We start from the raw sequence: 18,852 nt of genomic DNA on the forward strand, positions 1-18,852 counted from the left end.
ATATCTAACTCTATAATTTTTAGGTGATACAAACAACCGTTAGATGAACAAAACTATTTTACTCTGCAGCAACATTATGCAAGAGTATAAAAATGTTGTGAAAGAATTGAACATTCATTGTTCGAAGAAATCGTGAAGGGGTTAATTTGGTATTTTATTAAGCTACTAAAAGAGCCCACCCACACCTTGCTGTGGCTAAGATGTAATTAAAGTATATTATATTATTTATCGCGATGAATGCTTAGTTACACATTTCCGAGTAAACAATTACAAACTTCAACGATTACTATCGATTACGAATCGATTGCACATAGTGATATGTGAGGCATATTGTAAATTAATACACTGGCTTACCTATAACTTACCGACTGTCCACAGTAGTTATAGTGCATAACGATACAGGAGGAGAGCAGAAGAGCAGGTCGCATGCCCTATGTCTAATCATATGGCAATGTTTTGTTCAACATTCATCGAATGTATTTGCAGAATCGACAGTGATTTTGCAAAAAAAAGTACGTGGTTCCGCCTCCTAATAAGTTTATAGTGTTTATCTCCTAAACCATTCGAGCTATGTGACCCAAATTGCACAGAAAACATATTTTTGACTCCGCCTTAGACAGTGTGAAAATGGATGAAATCGGGTGATAACGCCCCCCACTCCCCATATAACGGTTTTGTTAAAAACTACTAAAAGTGCGGTAAATCAATAATTAAATATGTCAGAGACATCAAATTTTACATCCGAGATGGTACGAGTTTTATAGGAGCCGATGTCAAAATTAGACAATGGGCGTGACACTGCCCACTATCTGGCGAAATCACATATCTCCGTAACTACTTCACCAATTTCAATCAAATCCGGTTCATTTGATTATTTTAACAGTGACCGAATATGGCGACCGCAGTGCCTGGTGTTAACTTTTTACCGGAAATAACGGTCAATCTGTGAGATATATTGTTGCAATTCGGAGGGAGTCTCTTCCTGATAATAGTTTTCCTGTATGTCAAAAATGGATTGAATCGGCTCGATACTTCCCTTAGTCTCCATATAGCTTTACTTCATACCACTTATATCGGCCAATATGTGAGCTATCTTGTGAAAACTTGCCCTAGCCTCCAGATAACTAATCACAGAATTTTTAAACATCCGGTTGATTTTACTCCATATATGTTGGTGATGGTATATGAGGTACAATAATAAAACTCAGAGAACATCTGTCTCTTAATAGTATCTTGTATTGCCATAGATAAAATCGGGTCAATACCACTTCTACCTCTTACCTAATATAAGGTTTCATTTATTTGAAAGTTCCGATCAAAATGCTTCCTTGAAAATATGCTCTCAAGTATCCCTCAGCAATGTCAAAATCCGCATCCTTTCTCTGTCCCCAATATAGCCTGTATAATAATTTCCAACTTTCCACCTGACAAGATGTGTGATACTTTAATACAATTAAATAATCCTGGTTTCTTAAAAATTGAGTGGGAATGAAATTGATCTAGACTTTGGTCCAAACCTTATATCCTTAATATTATATAATGAATTGCGATCCTCTGTTTGACGTTTTCACATCAACTCATTATATTAAATCTAGCTTCTTTAGTTGAGTTTATATTCCATATATCTCATATTTTCAAGCAATTTTATAAATATATACATTACTCACACACTGAAAGACATATTCATCATAAAGCTTGTTATAAAAACGAGAATCCTTATATTTAGTATATTTTTTAAAATTTTAGCCCGAATATTTACTTGTAGTTATGGCACTTTTTTGATTTTCATTTAATGGCGTTTTGTGGACGTGGTAGTGGTTCTATTACGCCCATCTTCGAACTCGTCCTCCCGTTTTGTCCAATGAACACATGTACAAAGTTTCATCAAGATATGTCAGTTTTTCGGATTTCAACACGTCTCGTCTGATCATTTATATATGTGCATATAACCTCATATCTATCAGGATTAGTTTTAGGTGATACAAACAACCGTTAGGTGAACAAAACTATTATACCCTGTACCAACATGTTGCAAAAGTAAAAAGCTGCCAACCAACTCAAAACGAAAACTATCAAAAACGACGAATAAACATCTGCTGGGCAACTCTCACACTTACGTTTTGAGAAGGGTAGAAAATGTTGCACTGTTTCTGGTTAGTATACAACATCCTGAGAAAAGAACAAACGAACCCGAAAAATATTTAGAATAGAACACGCAAATTTGACAATCCAAGCATAGGACCGAATAAATGCAACATTTTTGTGTGAAGAGAAAACGCTATTAGGATTCTTCGTGCACAGCTAAGACATCAGTATTTCAGGTTTTATTTGTACGCTTTATTTATTGGTATTAATGGCTGTATGAACACTTATAATACTTACGTACATATGTACATTGAATGGTCATAACAGTCATTGAATCTCATTGTGGCCACTTTGTGTTGTATTTAGTGTGAAATGAATGTTGGTGCTACTGCTTTAGCTACCTCTCCAGTCGCTAACATTATTGTCGTTTATTGTCTGCTTCATTGTGTAGGGATCGATTGTAAGCATGTGCTATAGATTTGTTATATGTATGTAAGTATGTACATATTTGCATTAGTTATTTATGATATTAGTGACAACGAAATGTGCTAGAATAGGGTCTGCAAAGTGGAGAAATATGAGCAGTAAATCAGAAAAATGGCTGAATTGAATATATGTGTATGTGCAAGTTTGCATCATCTCTCCAAAAATGTGGTCCAATTGTGGGATTTTGGGGTATTTCTAAAATACTCTTCAATGATGCTGCAATGAACAAATTTCTGTCTTTACACGAACTTAGTACTTGGGTTTTATTGATCGTAATCATGTTGGGACTTTCTAAGAAAAATTAATTATATACTTTTCAGTATGAATATCCAATTAAATATAAATGTACATGCGACATGGACTAGTGCTTTGAGAGTGGTACCGAAAGTAATTTCTCGCAGGTACGTAGTCCATGGCGTACTCCGATGATATACAGAGACGAATTACATGGTCCTGTCCAAGGAGACTGCGATACCAAATTTTAGAGTACTCTATCATCCACGTGATGTATATTTTATCCATGTATAGAGAACTCACCATTTTTACAGAGATGCTGAATGAATGATATTCGGGAAGTGTAGGCTTAAGGGCACAGCATGATACCCAAACACACATAAAACACATTCATATTCAGTGCAATAATCAAATGTAATCTCTACAAATTTATAATTGGAAAACACTATAAAACGCCCTTGTGCTACATTTTAAAGAGAATTGTGCCACGTATAGCTTAATTTCTTTTATTTTCTTTAACAAAGGCTATTGTTAAACTAAAAAGTCTATATTATATACACATATTCGTAAATGGGTACATTCGACTTTCCGATAACGCCAAAATATGCAACGTCCATATACTATTGTTGATTGCGATCAGAATTTATTTGTGTCACTCTTATTATTATTTTTATACTCTCGCAACATGTTGCTACAGAGTATAATAGCTTTGTTCACCTACCGGTACTGTTAAAAACTACTAAAAGCGCGATAAATCAAGCACCAAATACACCAGAGTCATTAAATTTTAACTCTGGGATGGTATGAGATGACTTTATAGGAACCGCGTTCAAAATTAGACAGTGGGCGTGGCACCGCCTAATTTTAGGTGTAACATTATTTTCGTATTTCTATGTTATAGTGTGAAAATCGGATTACAACCACGCATATTTTTCATATAACACCATTTTAAATTCCATCTGATTCTTTCACTTTCCACTATGCAAATCAAGCAAAAATGATTGTATACAGGGTAAACCTTTGCGTGAATAATGCGTTTAAAGTATGTCACCTTGTGACAAAAAATTGTCTAAATCGAACCAAAACTGTTCAAGCCCCTAGGTACTGAATATGTGGACCCCAGTGCCTATAGTTGACTTTATACCGAAAATATCGGTCAATGAGTAAAATATATAATTGAAATTCATATAATAAAATAAATAATTGAAACTCTCTATTATAGTATGTCTTTGTGTCAAAAATGGGTTTAATCGGATCAATACTTCTTTTAATATAAAATTTTGCCAACACTTGAAGTAATTTCCCGGGCTTTGATCCTTGCAAGTTGCGAGAGTATAAAATATTCGGTTACACCAGAACTTAGAACTCCTTGCTTGTTTCTTTTTGAGAATGTAATCATCTGCTTCTATGCATGGTATGTACCATATGTATTAAGGAGTGCTTCGGTTATTCTAAACTAAAATATTTATTTTGTAGATATAATTTACTAGTCAAAGATCAAATGATTCTTTGTGTTTGATCGAATGTTCGCCCATGTCAAGTACTTTTTATACTCTCGCAACATATTGAAACAGAGTATAGAAGTTTTGTTCAACTAACGGATGTTGCAATAACTAAAGTCAATCATCGCAGATACAGAATTATAAATGCATTTCAAAAGATCAGGATAATGAAACGATTTGATTTTCTAGTGAGTGTCCGTTCGTCCGCGTAAGCAATAATTGTATGAAATATATTAATGAAATTCAAAGAGCATATTTTCCTTAAAATATTGTAATTTGTCTTTGTGCTATAAATCGTTAAAGTCGGGTCAATAGTTTCTTAGCCTTCATAACCCAATATAAACATTTACGAACTTCCGGTTGACTTCATACCGCATATCGTCATATATCGTACAAAATGAGAATTATCTTAATTATATACAGAGAGTATATTTTTCTGTTAATAATATGTCTTTGTGTAGAAAATGGATAAACTCGGGATAGAGGAAGAGCTCCGATATATGTTTGTACCTAATATAAAGATTTTCAAACATGTCAGACTTTGTACCATGTGGTAACATATATCAATTAATTTGTAAGGTAGCTTAACGAAATCCAGAGTGCTTTTTTCTGGTAATAATATTTGTGACGCCAAAAATTGATGAAATCGGATCCATACTAGTGTCATATACCTAATATAAAGCCGGTTGGTTTTATACCGTATATATCGGTAAATACATATATAAGATATATTATCAAAAGTAAGTAAGCGAATAATATTGAATATTTCATAGTTAAGTGCCAAAAATGTGTGGAATCTGTCTACAAACTACCTCAGCTCCTATGTACATATACTATTTGGTTGAGTACATGTCTCATATATAAAATTTCAGTTAATTAGGTTAGTTTTGATATTATATAAATATTGCAAACACGAAGTTAAATATGACAATAAAACGAAAAGAGTCTATGACCTATAATATAAGTCATGTATGTATATGTTATACAATAATTTCGTCGAATAATGAATGTAGAACTCTTACGCTACATTAAAGTGTTACCAACACCTGAAAGTATTGCCCGATCCCGGATCTCCTTGGAAATTGTAAAAGTATACCGTAAAATGTTCGGTTACACCCTTCTTCAGCTACAGTGTAGTTGAAGTAATACTTATTTTAACTTTTATTTACTTTATTATACTTCTCCATTCTCTATGTTCAAAACCGACCATGAATGTGAAAGATGTATCTTACGCGACTATGGATATCGATATTTAACATACTTGTACATAACATTTAAGTACATATAACTTCTTTATTCTATATTCTGTAAACCACAAATTTATAAATTTTTATAATTTTCCTAATCACCTATTCTGTTATCCTTTTCGTGGCCCTTTAAAGAAACGGATTGGCTTTTGACACACAGACAAAATTTATTAGTCGTGACATTTATGAAACTAACAAAAAATATGTGAACGGTGTATCCTAATATTTTATTTAGCAGACTTAGTTTGGCAACAATCGTTATGGCTGCCTATTGAAGTGGCAACAAAGTAGAGCGTATTTCATGCATAAATTTCTAACTAAATTAAACGTATTGATTTCTTTCATAACGTATTCACACATAGATACACACTGATAAAAGCTTAAAAAAGATTTCTTCAATATAAACCGATTCAGTATACAGCATCTAAAGCCCAATCATCCGAGCAAAACCCTTTTAATTTGTTTGCAACTCTTAGGGTGCCTGCAGAGTGGACGCTCAAAGCCGAGCGCAAAGGTGCGAACGCGACAAATCAGCTTTAAAATTGTGCACGTACATTTTCATATAAAATTGCACAGGCGCCGCAGAGTGGAAGTCGAGCGTAAGGCTGGTCAATGCGAGAAAACCAGTTTTGAAGCGTTTTTCGAAGCCGACTCGGGTGTCGCATAGTTCATTTGTATAGTAGTTTCATATTTGGTATTTTGGAGGAATTGCCATGAATGTTGTAGAACAATATTGAGAATACCCGCTTTTAATATTTTCAAGGGAAAAATAATGACGGAAATTCCGTAATTCATCAGAATGTATTAAATACCCACTATTAATATTTTTAAGGCCAAATCTATGACGGGAATTTCCTAATCTTTCTTTTTTGCGTCCTATTTTTTTTCTCACAAAACATTAATTAATTAATTAGATTTCTTATTTTAAATGAAATGATATACGAACTAAACCCTTTGCAGTTAAAAGATACTGTTACGAACAAGAAAAAGAATAGAACGGAACAGTATAATAGCAAAGTACGCGCAGAATTAAGCGCTGAATCTCGCATCTACTCTGCGGTACCTAAAATCGATTAAGGCTGATCGAAATCAGCTTTGCGCTCGGCTCAACTTTCAGTGTCCACTCTGCAGGCAACCTTACCCTCTCAAATGTTTCTATTTGATGTAAAAAAATATTAACCAAACGTTAGCCCTATTGTTTAACTCTAAGGGGTCACTATGTATTTTTATTTCAGTTAAGTTAGTTAGTTTAATTTAATAATATGGGAAAATTTCTTGAATTTACACATAATTGACGCAATTTTTAACAATACTCCATTTTATATTCTTAAAGTTTAGTCTTTGAGCTTTACTAAACTCTAAGATAAAGTGTGATAATCTTTATAAGAGAGTAGTAACAGCCATTTATTTGATTTAATTTACTAAATTTTTAATTTTGGTGAATTAATTTGCAAAAAAAATCTGACCTTTAACATCGCGTAGCACATCAACGTGTAAATATTAACGTACCACTTTCTATTATGAAAAACACATATCCGGCTGGTTTATGATGGTTATGTTATTAATTTTGCTAAAGTATTGGTATAAAATTCTTTACAAAAACACACAAAAAATGATTTGCATTTATTCCAAATCACTTGAAATCATGACCTATTAAGCAGCAACTGACCCTTTTACTAACAGAAAAATATAAGAAGCATACTGAAATGGTTCTTTCTTTGCGTTTAAGTTCTCATGCGGAACTAAATTACATAAGAGGATAAAAAACCGGCAATTTCAATGTGAATGACAAAATGTGATAGGACAAAAGATAATAGTAATAACAAGTAAGGAAGGGCTAAGTTCGGATGTAACCGAACATTTTATACTCTCGCAAAGTCAAATGGTATACTCGTTTGAGATTTCTTTGTGGATTGACTGATATTTTCGGTAGAAGGTCAACTATAGGCACTGGGGTCCACATATTTAGTACTTAGGGGTTTGAACAGTTTTGATTTGCATAGTGGAAAGTGAAAGAATCAGATGGCATTGAAAATGGTGTTACATGGGAAGTAAGCGTGATTGTAGTCCGATTTCGCCCATTTTCGCACTATGACATAGAAACATGAAAAGAACGTTATGCACCGAATTTGGTTGAAATCGGTTGAGCAGATCTCAAGATATGGGTTTTCACCAGAGAAGCATACTGAAATGGTTCTTTCTTTGCGTTTAAGTTCTCATGCGGAACTAAATTACATAAGAGGATAAAAAACCGGCAATTTCAATGTGAATGACAAAATGTGATAGGACAAAAGATAATAGTAATAACAAGTAAGGAAGGGCTAAGTTCGGATGTAACCGAACATTTTATACTCTCGCAAAGTCAAATGGTATACTCGTTTGAGATTTCTTTGTGGATTGACTGATATTTTCGGTAGAAGGTCAACTATAGGCACTGGGGTCCACATATTTAGTACTTAGGGGTTTGAACAGTTTTGATTTGCATAGTGGAGAGTGAAAGAATCAGATGGCATTGAAAATGGTGTTACATGGGAAGTAAGCGTGATTGTAGTCCGATTTCGCCCATTTTCGCACTATGACATAGAAACATGAAAAGAAAGTTATGCACCGAATTTGGTTGAAATCGGTTGAGCAGATCTCAAGATATGGGTTTTCACCTAAAAGTGGGCTGTGCCACGCCCAATGACTAATTTTGAACGCGGTTCCTATAAAGCCAATTTATACCATCTCATAGATAAGATTTAATGTCTCTGGCGTGTTTAGTGCTTGATTTATCGCGCTTTTAGTAGTTTTTAACAGTACCGTTATATGGGGAGTGGGCGGAGTTGCCACCCGATTTCAACTATTTTCACACCGTCAATAGAAGTGCTAAAAACATTTGCTTCCAGTGAATTTTGTTATTATAGCATTAGCGGTTTAGGAGATATGCACATTAAACCTATTAGAGGCGGGACCACGCCCACTTTTTAAAAAAAATTTTTTAACTGCAGATGCCCCTCCCTAATGTGATCCTGTGTACCAAATAACAGTCTTGTATCTTATTGCGGAGCTTAGTTATGGCAAGTTATTTGTTTTTGATTAATGGCGTTTTGTGGGCGTGGCAGTGGTCCGATTACGCCCATCTGCAATACCAACCGTCTCACGGTACCATGAAACATGTCTACCAAGTTTCATAAAGATATCTCAATTTTTACTCAAGTTAGAGCTTGCACGGACGGACGGACAGACGGACGGACGGACAGACGGACGGACGGACAGACGGACGGACGGACAGACAGTCACCCGGATTTCAACTCGTCTCTTCATCCTGATCATTTATATATACATAACCCTATATCTAACTCGATTAATTTTAGGTGATACAAACAACCGTTAGGTGAACAAAACTATTATACTCTGTAGCAACAGGTTGCGAGAGTATAAAAAGGATTATATTTCCAACAAAAAAGACAAGTGATCGTCTAAATTGGATTGTTTAGAATTATTTCAAATACTTTCGCAACGTAGGTGTAAAAGTAATAAAACCTCATAGTTTTTATATCTTAAACTAGCTGACTCGGCGTCGTATCGTTGGAAAAAATTTATTAGTTAATAATTTAAATGAATTTTAGGAATAATTTCACACACTTATATAACCAATTATATCGGTAATATATAATTTTCTTTCAATTTTTCTTATTTCTATTGCAATGCCTTGTAAAGTATAAAATTCTTTGTTTTTATCTTTTGGTGGAAACACATACATATAGGGCCGATGGTTTGCCGACTCTTGATTACGCAACGTACAACTGACCATGTGGAAAACGTGGCAATTCAAGATTTATTTCACACACTTCTAACAATTGACTTTGGGATTTATTAATTGTATTTGCGAATGCAAGGCGTACTGGAGTAGTGGTATTCTTGGAATAAGAAAATCTTCGCCTTTGAACTTTCCTATGATTATAGTCGCTTCAATTAAATTTTTCATAATTCTTTCATCAGTCTTGTTCCGTTGCACAGTTTGGGTTGATTCAGATTGCGTAACATAATTATCACTGAGCCAACCTGCTAAAATGGCTCGTTTACTCAACCAAGCATGGTTCTTATAATTCTCACTAATATTTGCGAACATCTTTGAGTTTGGGAATTGACAAAAATTTGGTGGAAATGAAATAAAGCCAGTTGAAGCGTCAACAAGAATTCTCCCATTGTCAATGTCTACTAATGCATTTGAAAACACTCCTGCCGGTATGTCATTTTGCAACTCCACTCGCATATTGGTTGTTAATTTACGTTTTTTTACGTTTCTCCATAATTTTGAAGCCTTCAGGCAACCAGCAGCGTTTGGCGAAAATCACCAAGCAATAGAATAATCGCACCTCCGAAGAGGTTCTGATTACTGCGTAAATTTTTATTGTTCGATCGAGTGCCTCTAATGTTCGTTTGTGCGATATCGTACACTCATCCCAGATAATAATTTACAATTTTGTAAACCTTTGGCCATTGCCGATGTTTTGGTTATATTACATGTTAGATCCCGAATTGTATCTAAAACTAATGAAATCAAAAAAGTTTTACCGGTTCCACCGGATGCATGAAAAAAAATCCTCCATCGCCATCATTTACTGCTTTCATAAACCTAACGTAACCTATTGTTTGCTGCCGATTTAAAAGTGGAACTTTGCTTTGTACGGATTGACTCAAAACATTTATGATATATTGCCGTTCTCGTTCAAACTCACGATTGAATGTACCGTGCATGGGTCGATGGTGTAGGCATTGATAATTCACGCAGCATCTTGCCGGACATTGTCACGTAAAAATCTTCTAATGATACTGTCTTTGTATTTGTTCCACAAATGATGTAGATTTGAAATAAGGATGGCAAAAAGTGATCGAATCCCAATGATTATCATCCTCCAGTAATTTTAAACGTTATTAGCACAACGTTGATTCACTTCATTTTCAGAATTTCCTAAGAAATAAATTTGAAAAAATTTGTATTCACCATTAACTGATGACAACAATGCTCCCGCACAGATTTGTATATTAATATAATATGTTATTTAGAGAATAATCAATAACTTAAAACTTGGATTGAAACCACGTTGTTCAATAACATGATGTCATTTGGATCATACTGTTATAACTTTGAATATTTTGCAAGAAATGCTTTGATATAGAATCTTAATTGAATTGTTTGGGTGGTGTCATTATTCTAAAATCAACCGATTTAACCCCAGCGTTATCGACTGTTGCATCATATCTAAACTCCAAACGTTCATAGGTCATTGTTACATTTGATCGTCTGTTTAATTGTCTCTCGCCTGAAACGGATGGTATGGGTTCTTCCTGGGAGGTGGTAGATCTTGATTGAGGAATTTCTATCCCATTTGCTTCCAAACGCTGACATCGCTCTTTGGTCTCATTGTTTCGAAAAACACCCACTTGCATTACGCCAATATTTTGACTCCTTCCTGGAGGCATTTTTAAGAACACACACTACACAACTTCTAAACTCACATCCAATCACACAAAATCACGTTTAACCTCTAAATTATTATCAATACAACGTCCGTCAGCCGCGCCCAATAGTCTTTTTCTTCTTTAAAACAATCAATTAACTTTTTCTCTTCCTTTTTTTAATAGGTTTGGGTGTTGATGCTTCCCTATCACCGACATCTTAATCAATTTTTTTTTTTGCATACAAACAAATAGCACCTTAAGGGTATGGCATCTCAAGTGAAAGAAATTGTTGAAATCGGACCAAAGCTGTTTAAGAACCGAATATGTAGATCCCATACCTATGGCTGAGTTATACCAAAAATATCGGTCAACCTATGCGATATAGTATTGAAAGCCAAACTTCCTCTAGCCATTATAAACCTCATATAAAGATTTTCGAACTTCCGATTGTCCCGCATATATCGGTCAATATGTGAATTATCTTAATGAAATTCAGAAAGGATATATTTCTAATCAATGTGCATCCTTGTGCCTAAAATGGATAAAATCTAGCTCCACATATACCTAATATGAGGGTTTTCAAACATCCGGTTGGCTTTATGCCTTATATTATATATTAGTCAACCTGGTCACAAATTGATAAAATTGGGTAAATACTACCCTTAGCTCCCATATACCTAATATAATATTTGAAATTTTTGGTTAGCTTTATGTTGATCGGATCGGTTTCACCCGAAATTACCCCTTCACTTGTTTAGTTATGATTTTAATATATTTTAATTAATCATGCAGTTAAGCACCAACTATTATTAATGGTTATGATGAATTTTCTCTTCTGAGCAGGTCACAGCGGTGTAAATCAGTTAGGTGGCGTATTCGTGGGCGGACGCCCACTACCTGATTCTACACGACAAAAAATCGTTGAGTTGGCCCACTCAGGAGCACGACCTTGTGATATATCGCGCATATTGCAAGTTTCTAATGGCTGCGTCAGCAAGATTTTGGGCAGGTTAGTAGTACTAGTTTAAAAATATTTATAAGCAAAAACGAATCAAACGTTATATCTACCTAAAAAGAAATTTAATACAACTTCTTTTTTTGGTGAATGTCTTTCAGATATTATGAAACTGGAAGCATCCGACCACGAGCTATAGGTGGTTCTAAACCACGTGTAGCCACCGCGGAGGTTGTAAGTAAGATTTCACTTTACAAACGCGAATGCCCTAGCATTTTTGCGTGGGAGATACGCGACCGGTTGTTGCAGGAAGGCATTTGCACCAACGAAAATATACCTAGTGTAAGTTATTCAACAAACTAAAATTACTCCCGTGTAAATTATTTTTATAACAAAAATAATATTTAGAAAGTTTATATTTTATTCAAATGTTTATTGTACATATTATATTGCCCCGTAAACCGTCCGTTTACGTGCCACAATTCTTTCATCCCTAACCGCAGATGAGCCAAAAATTAATCCAAGTGTATGCAGACATTAGAAAAAACCACAAATAAGAGTACATAAGGTCAAAATAGCGAAATTCTACAGTACTAATGCTATCTGCTACGTTAACTTTATTTTTAAGTTTTACTCGTGTTGTCACCAACTTTCATTCAGTTGCACGACCCCCATTGTCCTTAATTTCTTTTTCCTCCCAATCGTTAACACCTCTATCCACCCTTACTGGTGCAATCATTTTAACACTTATTTAGTATTTCTTATTTTCTCCATTCAACTTTTCTTATTATATACTTCTCGCTCTGTTGCTTAAACGCTTCAATGGTTGGAACGCGCTTGTATTCATTCAAGCAAGCAAATCGACGTACGCACAACTTCTCTGTCGGAGTGTTCAAGCCAATTGGAAGTGAGGGCATCAATTTTGGTTTGAAGAGTGTGAAAACCTCATTGTCGTCGTGACAAGCGTGACGGAATGACAGTTTTTATTTAATATTTAATTTAGGGGTGAATAATTTAGAATGCTAAATGTTTGAGGTATATGTATTTGTAAGTCTATAGATATATACAGAAGAAAATATACGAGCATTATTGATACCTTTTGCTTCAAAGACTGACCGGTTTACATTGATTTAAAAACCTTGAGACAATGTGACGAAACTAATAAGCCTTCCTTTATTTTTATATTTTCCTCCACATACGCTATATCTTCTATATATATTGTCACTTTCAATCACACATAAATATTAAAGTAATTTTTAATTGATGATTTGAATATATTTTTCATCATATATCCTGTTACATTTCATATATATGTATACGTAAACATACATATTAAGTTTGCTACGAAGTTAGAATAACCAGAAGGAAGGGTTAGAGACCCTATAAAATATATACATACGTACTCGTATGTATCAGCTTGACGAGTTGAGTCGTTTAAGCCATGTCCGTCTGTCCTTTCGTCAGTTTGCATACACGCGAACTAGTCCCTCAGTTTTTGAGATGTCGATCTGAAATTTTGCACACGTCCTTTTCTCAAGTTCTTGTATGGAGTCTTTCGTATTTGAAAAGGGTATTATAGCTACAGTGCAACCAAAATTAACGTCTTTTATTACATTTTGAAGCCGCAAAACTTGTGTAAATATATGAAAATATTTGCATTGACAGAAAATGTTCATTAGTTTAATTTATGTTGAAGCTACCTTAATTTTATATTTAATGTAATGAAGTTCTATTTTAATTTGGTATTTTTAAAAATTAATTATAGATATTTTGATAAATACAACTTTTTTAATATTATGTTATTTGAGTTAAATAATTTTTAAAAATTAATAAAGGATATTTTGATAATATAATTATATTTCAATAGTTTTTAATATTATGTTATTTGAATTAAATCATTATTATTATTGATTGCTTTTGTAAATCCACACATTATTATATTAGTTTGATACATAACAGAGCTAGGGTAGTATTTCATCTAGTAAATAATACCGGGTAAAAAAATTTACTTGTTAGGTTTATACTAGTTGCGCGGAAATTTACCACTAGTTTATATCCCGCAGGCATATATGTATTAGAGCGGATTGATTTACAGGGAGCCAAAAAAACGGGAAAATCGCGTATGCGGGAAATGTTCTACAGAACATTCTGAACAACTTTGCCTAAGAGAATATGTGTGTAAAACCGGTTTGGAGCCAGCAACTATAACTTACTATATCTTATTCAGAAAAAACGGATGACTTTTTCCTTGTCTCTTTGAGTTTTTAATTGAAAATTATAATTCATAAAATGAAAAATATTTTTCGAATGCGGGATGAACTTGTTATGAATATACACTTAAAACGTATTTTATGCTTTTTTGTTCTATGTTGTTGTATGTTATACATAGTTCATAGTCCGATTTTCTTCATTTTTACTGTCATTGTTAAGTATATATTAGAGGAATATTATGAAAAATTACAAGCTCTTTAGTTTTTGATTGAGGACATTATTCTAGAAAAAAATCTATATAATTGGTTCTATGGGAAATATATGATAATACTATTTAGTTGTCCGATTATCGTCACTGACATTGTTAATTATATATACTTGTAGAGAACAGTTCTACAAAATTACGTGCTGTTAGCTTCTTAATTAAAGGCAGGCAACCGAAAAATAAAATATATATATGAATAATCGGTTGTATGGGAGAAATGTTATATAGTTGTCCGATCTGGCCGATTCCGACAAATAATCAATAGAATCTCAAAATGCACCTATGAATTAAATTTAAACTTCAGCTAAAAAATTAATGCCTCGAAACCGATTTTAGACCCACATTCTCTTAGGCAAAGTTGTTCCGTAGAACGTTTCCAGCATACGCGATTTAATAGAAAAAAATCTACCCGCTCTAATATGTATAGGTATTAAAACATAGAATGGAAACATATACATGTATAAATTGTGTGTAGATATATATATGCATGGTGGTTTCACATACGAGCTCCCTCAAAATTTTGTATGATAATTTTTTTGTGAACTTTTTTCGCCATCTCTCAGTTTGCGACATTTCTGTAGTGATTTTTCCACATGAATAGACACCCTTACAAAAGTAGTAAGGTATTGCATACTAAGCCAACGAGCATCCTGCCATCCTGTCACATGACCGCACATTTTTAACACCCAACTGCCGAACACGCGCAGCCAACAGCACTTCTACTACGGCAAACGATTTCTCCGTTCACTTAGTAAACAATAACGTAAATGATGTACCCACAAAAAGTTCAATACATAACTGAATTTGATTACAATGCAAATGCTACAACAAATAGCAATAATAAAAAGCCAACTAAATCAAACCTAAAGGGCTGACTAAAATTGGTGACAGTAAGAAAAACAAGCCGAAGTTCTTTTAACAAAAGAAATTTGCTAAATGGCGCAATATAAATAAAATAATACTATTTAAAGTACTGTACAAGAAAAAGCAAAAATGCCAAATACCAAATATTGGAAAAATGCTCAAATAAATTACAGGTATAATAACACAAAAACCATGAACTCACAATACATTCAAAATAACTACCATACAACAAAATCCGTAGCGTTGAAAGCAAATTGAGTGTGAGATGTCTTGCGATGAATACTGAATGGTGTAGGATATGATCTTTACAGTTTTATCGCTCAAAGGAGAGTTATAATTTTGTCTATTTAATAGGTATTCGTAAATACATTACATTTTAAAATTTCATGAATGCAAGAATGTATACATATGTTACTTTTTTGAACAACTAAGGTAGCGCTTAGTTCGAGAGTAACCGAACATTTTATACTCTCGCAATTTTTGAAGATCCGAGCCGGGGGCATATTAACAGGTATTGGCAAGGAAAGAAAAAACGTAACTACGGTTGCACCGAAGCTATAATATTCTTCACAAATTCAAAATATTCGTTACAAGAACTTTGATCGGTCAGTTTGAATAGTAGCTATAATTGTATGCTATAGGGACTCGATCTGAACAATTACTTTGGAGATTGCCCCGTTGCCATGGGTTGCCATGCCAAATTTGGTTAAAAAATCTCGTCTATCTATACAAGCGCCTGATTTCGATCGGTCAGTTTGTACGCTAGCTATACGTTATAGCAATGCGATCTAAACAATTTCTCCTAAAAGTTTTTCATACAACCACTTGATTCCGATCGTTTAGTTTGTATGGCAGCTGTATGCTTTAATGATGAGATCTAAACAAGTTCTTCGGAGATTACATCATTGCTTCAGGTAACCCATACCAATTTTCGGAAAGATTTCTCCTCAAATGAAAAAGTTTTCCATACAAGTATAAGCACTTGATTCTGGTCGTTCAGTTTGTATGGCAGGTATATGCTATAGAGATCCGGTCTAAAGAACTTCTTCGGAGATTGCTCCATTGCCTTAGACAATAATCCATGCCAAATTTCTTAAAGATGTTTCTTCAAATGAAAAAACTTTCCATACAAGTACTTTATTTCGATCGGTTAGTTTGTATAGCAGCTATGGCTATATGACGGACATGGTGAAATCGACTCAGCTCGTAACGCTGATCATATATATATATACTTAAAATGTCTTTGACGTTTTCTCTTAGGTGTTACAAACATCGTGGCAATAAAAATGTTTCATTCAAACTTCATAGTTCGATGAAACTATGTTGGATTACAATCATATTTGGTATATTATCTAATAAGTATATAAAATTCTCGTTATTTAATATTATTCGTCTTTAACTCACTTAGTTTCATTACTACAATACATTTAGCTTTATCTAGGAATCAATCATGACTCAAATAACACACATATTGACCGATATAAACGATACCTATAAAGTCATCCGAAAGTTCGAAAATCGTAATACTTGGTATATGGGGTCTAAAATCGCGTAAATACATCCCGATTTTGCCCATTTTAAACACCAGGGCACAATAATATAACTATATTTCAATAATATATCACACAGGTTGACGGATAATTTTCACTAAAAAGACAACCGAGAGCACTGGGTCCGTATTTTCGGTATCTGACTACTTGAAAAGTTATGGTCCACTTTCGACTACTATTAGACGTTAGATGGTATAACTTAAGGCACTATTTATCCAAAGATTTAGGTTGTATACTCGTGGTTGTATACTGATTTCGCGCGTTTACACAATGTAATATAAGAATGTCGATGCAATGTTATGCATCAAATTTGGTTGAAACTGATCGAATAGCTCCTGAGATAAACATTTCAACTAAAGGTGAACGGCGCCTTACAACTTTTACAATTTTAGCACCGACTCTTATGACGATGTGAAACTGATTGCCGCTTACGTATTTATTTAGTGAGTTATTGCATTTTCAATACATTTCAAAACAACAGTTATGTATATGGGGACTGGGCGGGGTTATCATCCGATTTCAAACCTTCATCACACTGTACGAAGAGGAGCTCAGCAAGTTTGGGTGATTGGTCTGTGAGACATGTACATTTATCCTATAAGGTGGCGGGGCCATCTAAAAAATTTTTAATCACACTTGCCCCTCTCTACTACGACTACCGAGTCACAGATTTGTGTCTTTATTGCGTCTTAGTTATACCACTTTATGTGGGCGTGAAAATAGAGCGATTTCGATATTTTGCAATACCAATCTCCCTGGAGTGCCAATCAACACATCAACACCAAAGTTGTCGCTTGCACAGCAGTCACTCGGAATTCAAATAGACTCGTCATCCTGAACTTTTACTCGTATAACTCTATATATCTCTCTATTGATTTCAGATGTTATAATTTACCGTTAGGTGAACAAAAATATCATACCCGGTTGCGAGCATATAACAATGCTTATGTAAAAAAAAAGTGACATATAACTGACAAGTTTTTGAATAAAGGTCTTCAAAGTTTGCAAATAAACAAATAACAGTTTGAATGGAGTATTTATTTCAATATATTTTACATAGTTAAGAAAATTATTACAGTACACTTTTTTAAAATACTTATATTGATTTACTTATCAAAAGAACTAGCTGATTATTCAATTCATTATAACTCATATGATATCATCGGTGAAAAAAGTGATTTCCACAATTTTGCAAAATACTTGTTAGTCTCTAAACCACTCACTAAAGTTTCTAACTATAGGTTTCGTTCAAGACAGAGCTAAAATATCTAAATCCCATTATCTTGATCCTCACAGTATGTTAAAATGACTATCCTGGGTTCTAAAGTACAGAACACAATTGCTTAGCGTGGTGAGTTATCTGAATAACTTTCCGAAAAATGACAACATTTTTAAAATAAAACAAGAAACAAGTAAGGAAGGGCTAAGTTCGGATGTAACCGAACATTTTATACTCTCGCAAAGTCAAATGGTATACTTGTTTGAGATTTCTTTGTGGATTCACTGATATTTTCGGTAGAAGTTCAACTATAGGCACTGGGGTCCACATATTTAGTACTTAGGGGCATGAACAGTTTTGGTTCGATTTAGACAATTTTTGGTCACAAGGTGACATACTTTAAACGTATTATTCACGCAAAGTTTTACCCCGATATAATCATTGTTGCTTGATATGCATAGTGGAAAGTGAAAGAATCAGATGGAATTGAAAATGGTGTTATATGGGAAATAGGCGTGGTTGTAGTCCGCCCATTTTCGCACTATAACATAGAAATATAAAAATAACGTTGTGTACCGAATTTTGTTAAAATTGGTTAAGCAGATCTCAAGATATGTGTTTTCACCTAAAAGTGGGCTGTGCCACGCCCACTGACTAATTTTAACGCGGTTCCTATAAAGTCATCTCATACCATCCCAGAGATAAAATTTAATGTCTCTGGCGTGTTTAGTGCTTGATTTATCGCGCTTTTAGTAGTTTTTAACAGTACCGTTATATGGGGAGTGG

The 18,852-nt window shown here is 34.0% G+C and overlaps 1 protein-coding gene and 1 long non-coding RNA gene across 11 annotated transcripts in view; one reads left to right on the top strand and one right to left on the bottom strand.

Annotated features, from left to right (window-relative positions):
• LOC118681736 (uncharacterized) overlaps nucleotides 1-7,253 on the bottom strand; it is a 42,953-nt gene extending 35,700 nt beyond the window's left edge. Inside the window, exon 1 of one of the 2 annotated variants that reach the window (XR_004977484.2) lies at nucleotides 7,064-7,253. This is a non-coding gene — a long non-coding RNA (uncharacterized lncRNA). Of the gene's footprint in view, nucleotides 1-7,020 lie in introns of both variants that reach the window. The other variant, XR_004977485.2, reaches the window with a different exon arrangement.
• Nucleotides 1-18,852, top strand: part of ey (eyeless) — a 74,015-nt gene that overhangs the window by 27,672 nt on the left and 27,491 nt on the right. For all 9 annotated transcript variants that reach the window (XM_036367711.2, XM_036367752.2, XM_036367804.2 and 6 more), the window contains 2 exons: nucleotides 11,846-12,011; nucleotides 12,119-12,299. In XM_036367711.2, coding sequence (XP_036223604.1) covers nucleotides 11,846-12,011; nucleotides 12,119-12,299 — 347 coding nt within the window. The remainder of the gene's footprint in view (nucleotides 1-11,845; nucleotides 12,012-12,118; nucleotides 12,300-18,852) is intronic.

This window comes from Bactrocera oleae, chromosome X, assembly GCF_042242935.1.
Source record: "Bactrocera oleae isolate idBacOlea1 chromosome X, idBacOlea1, whole genome shotgun sequence".
Lineage (NCBI taxonomy): Eukaryota > Metazoa > Arthropoda > Insecta > Diptera > Tephritidae > Bactrocera > Bactrocera oleae.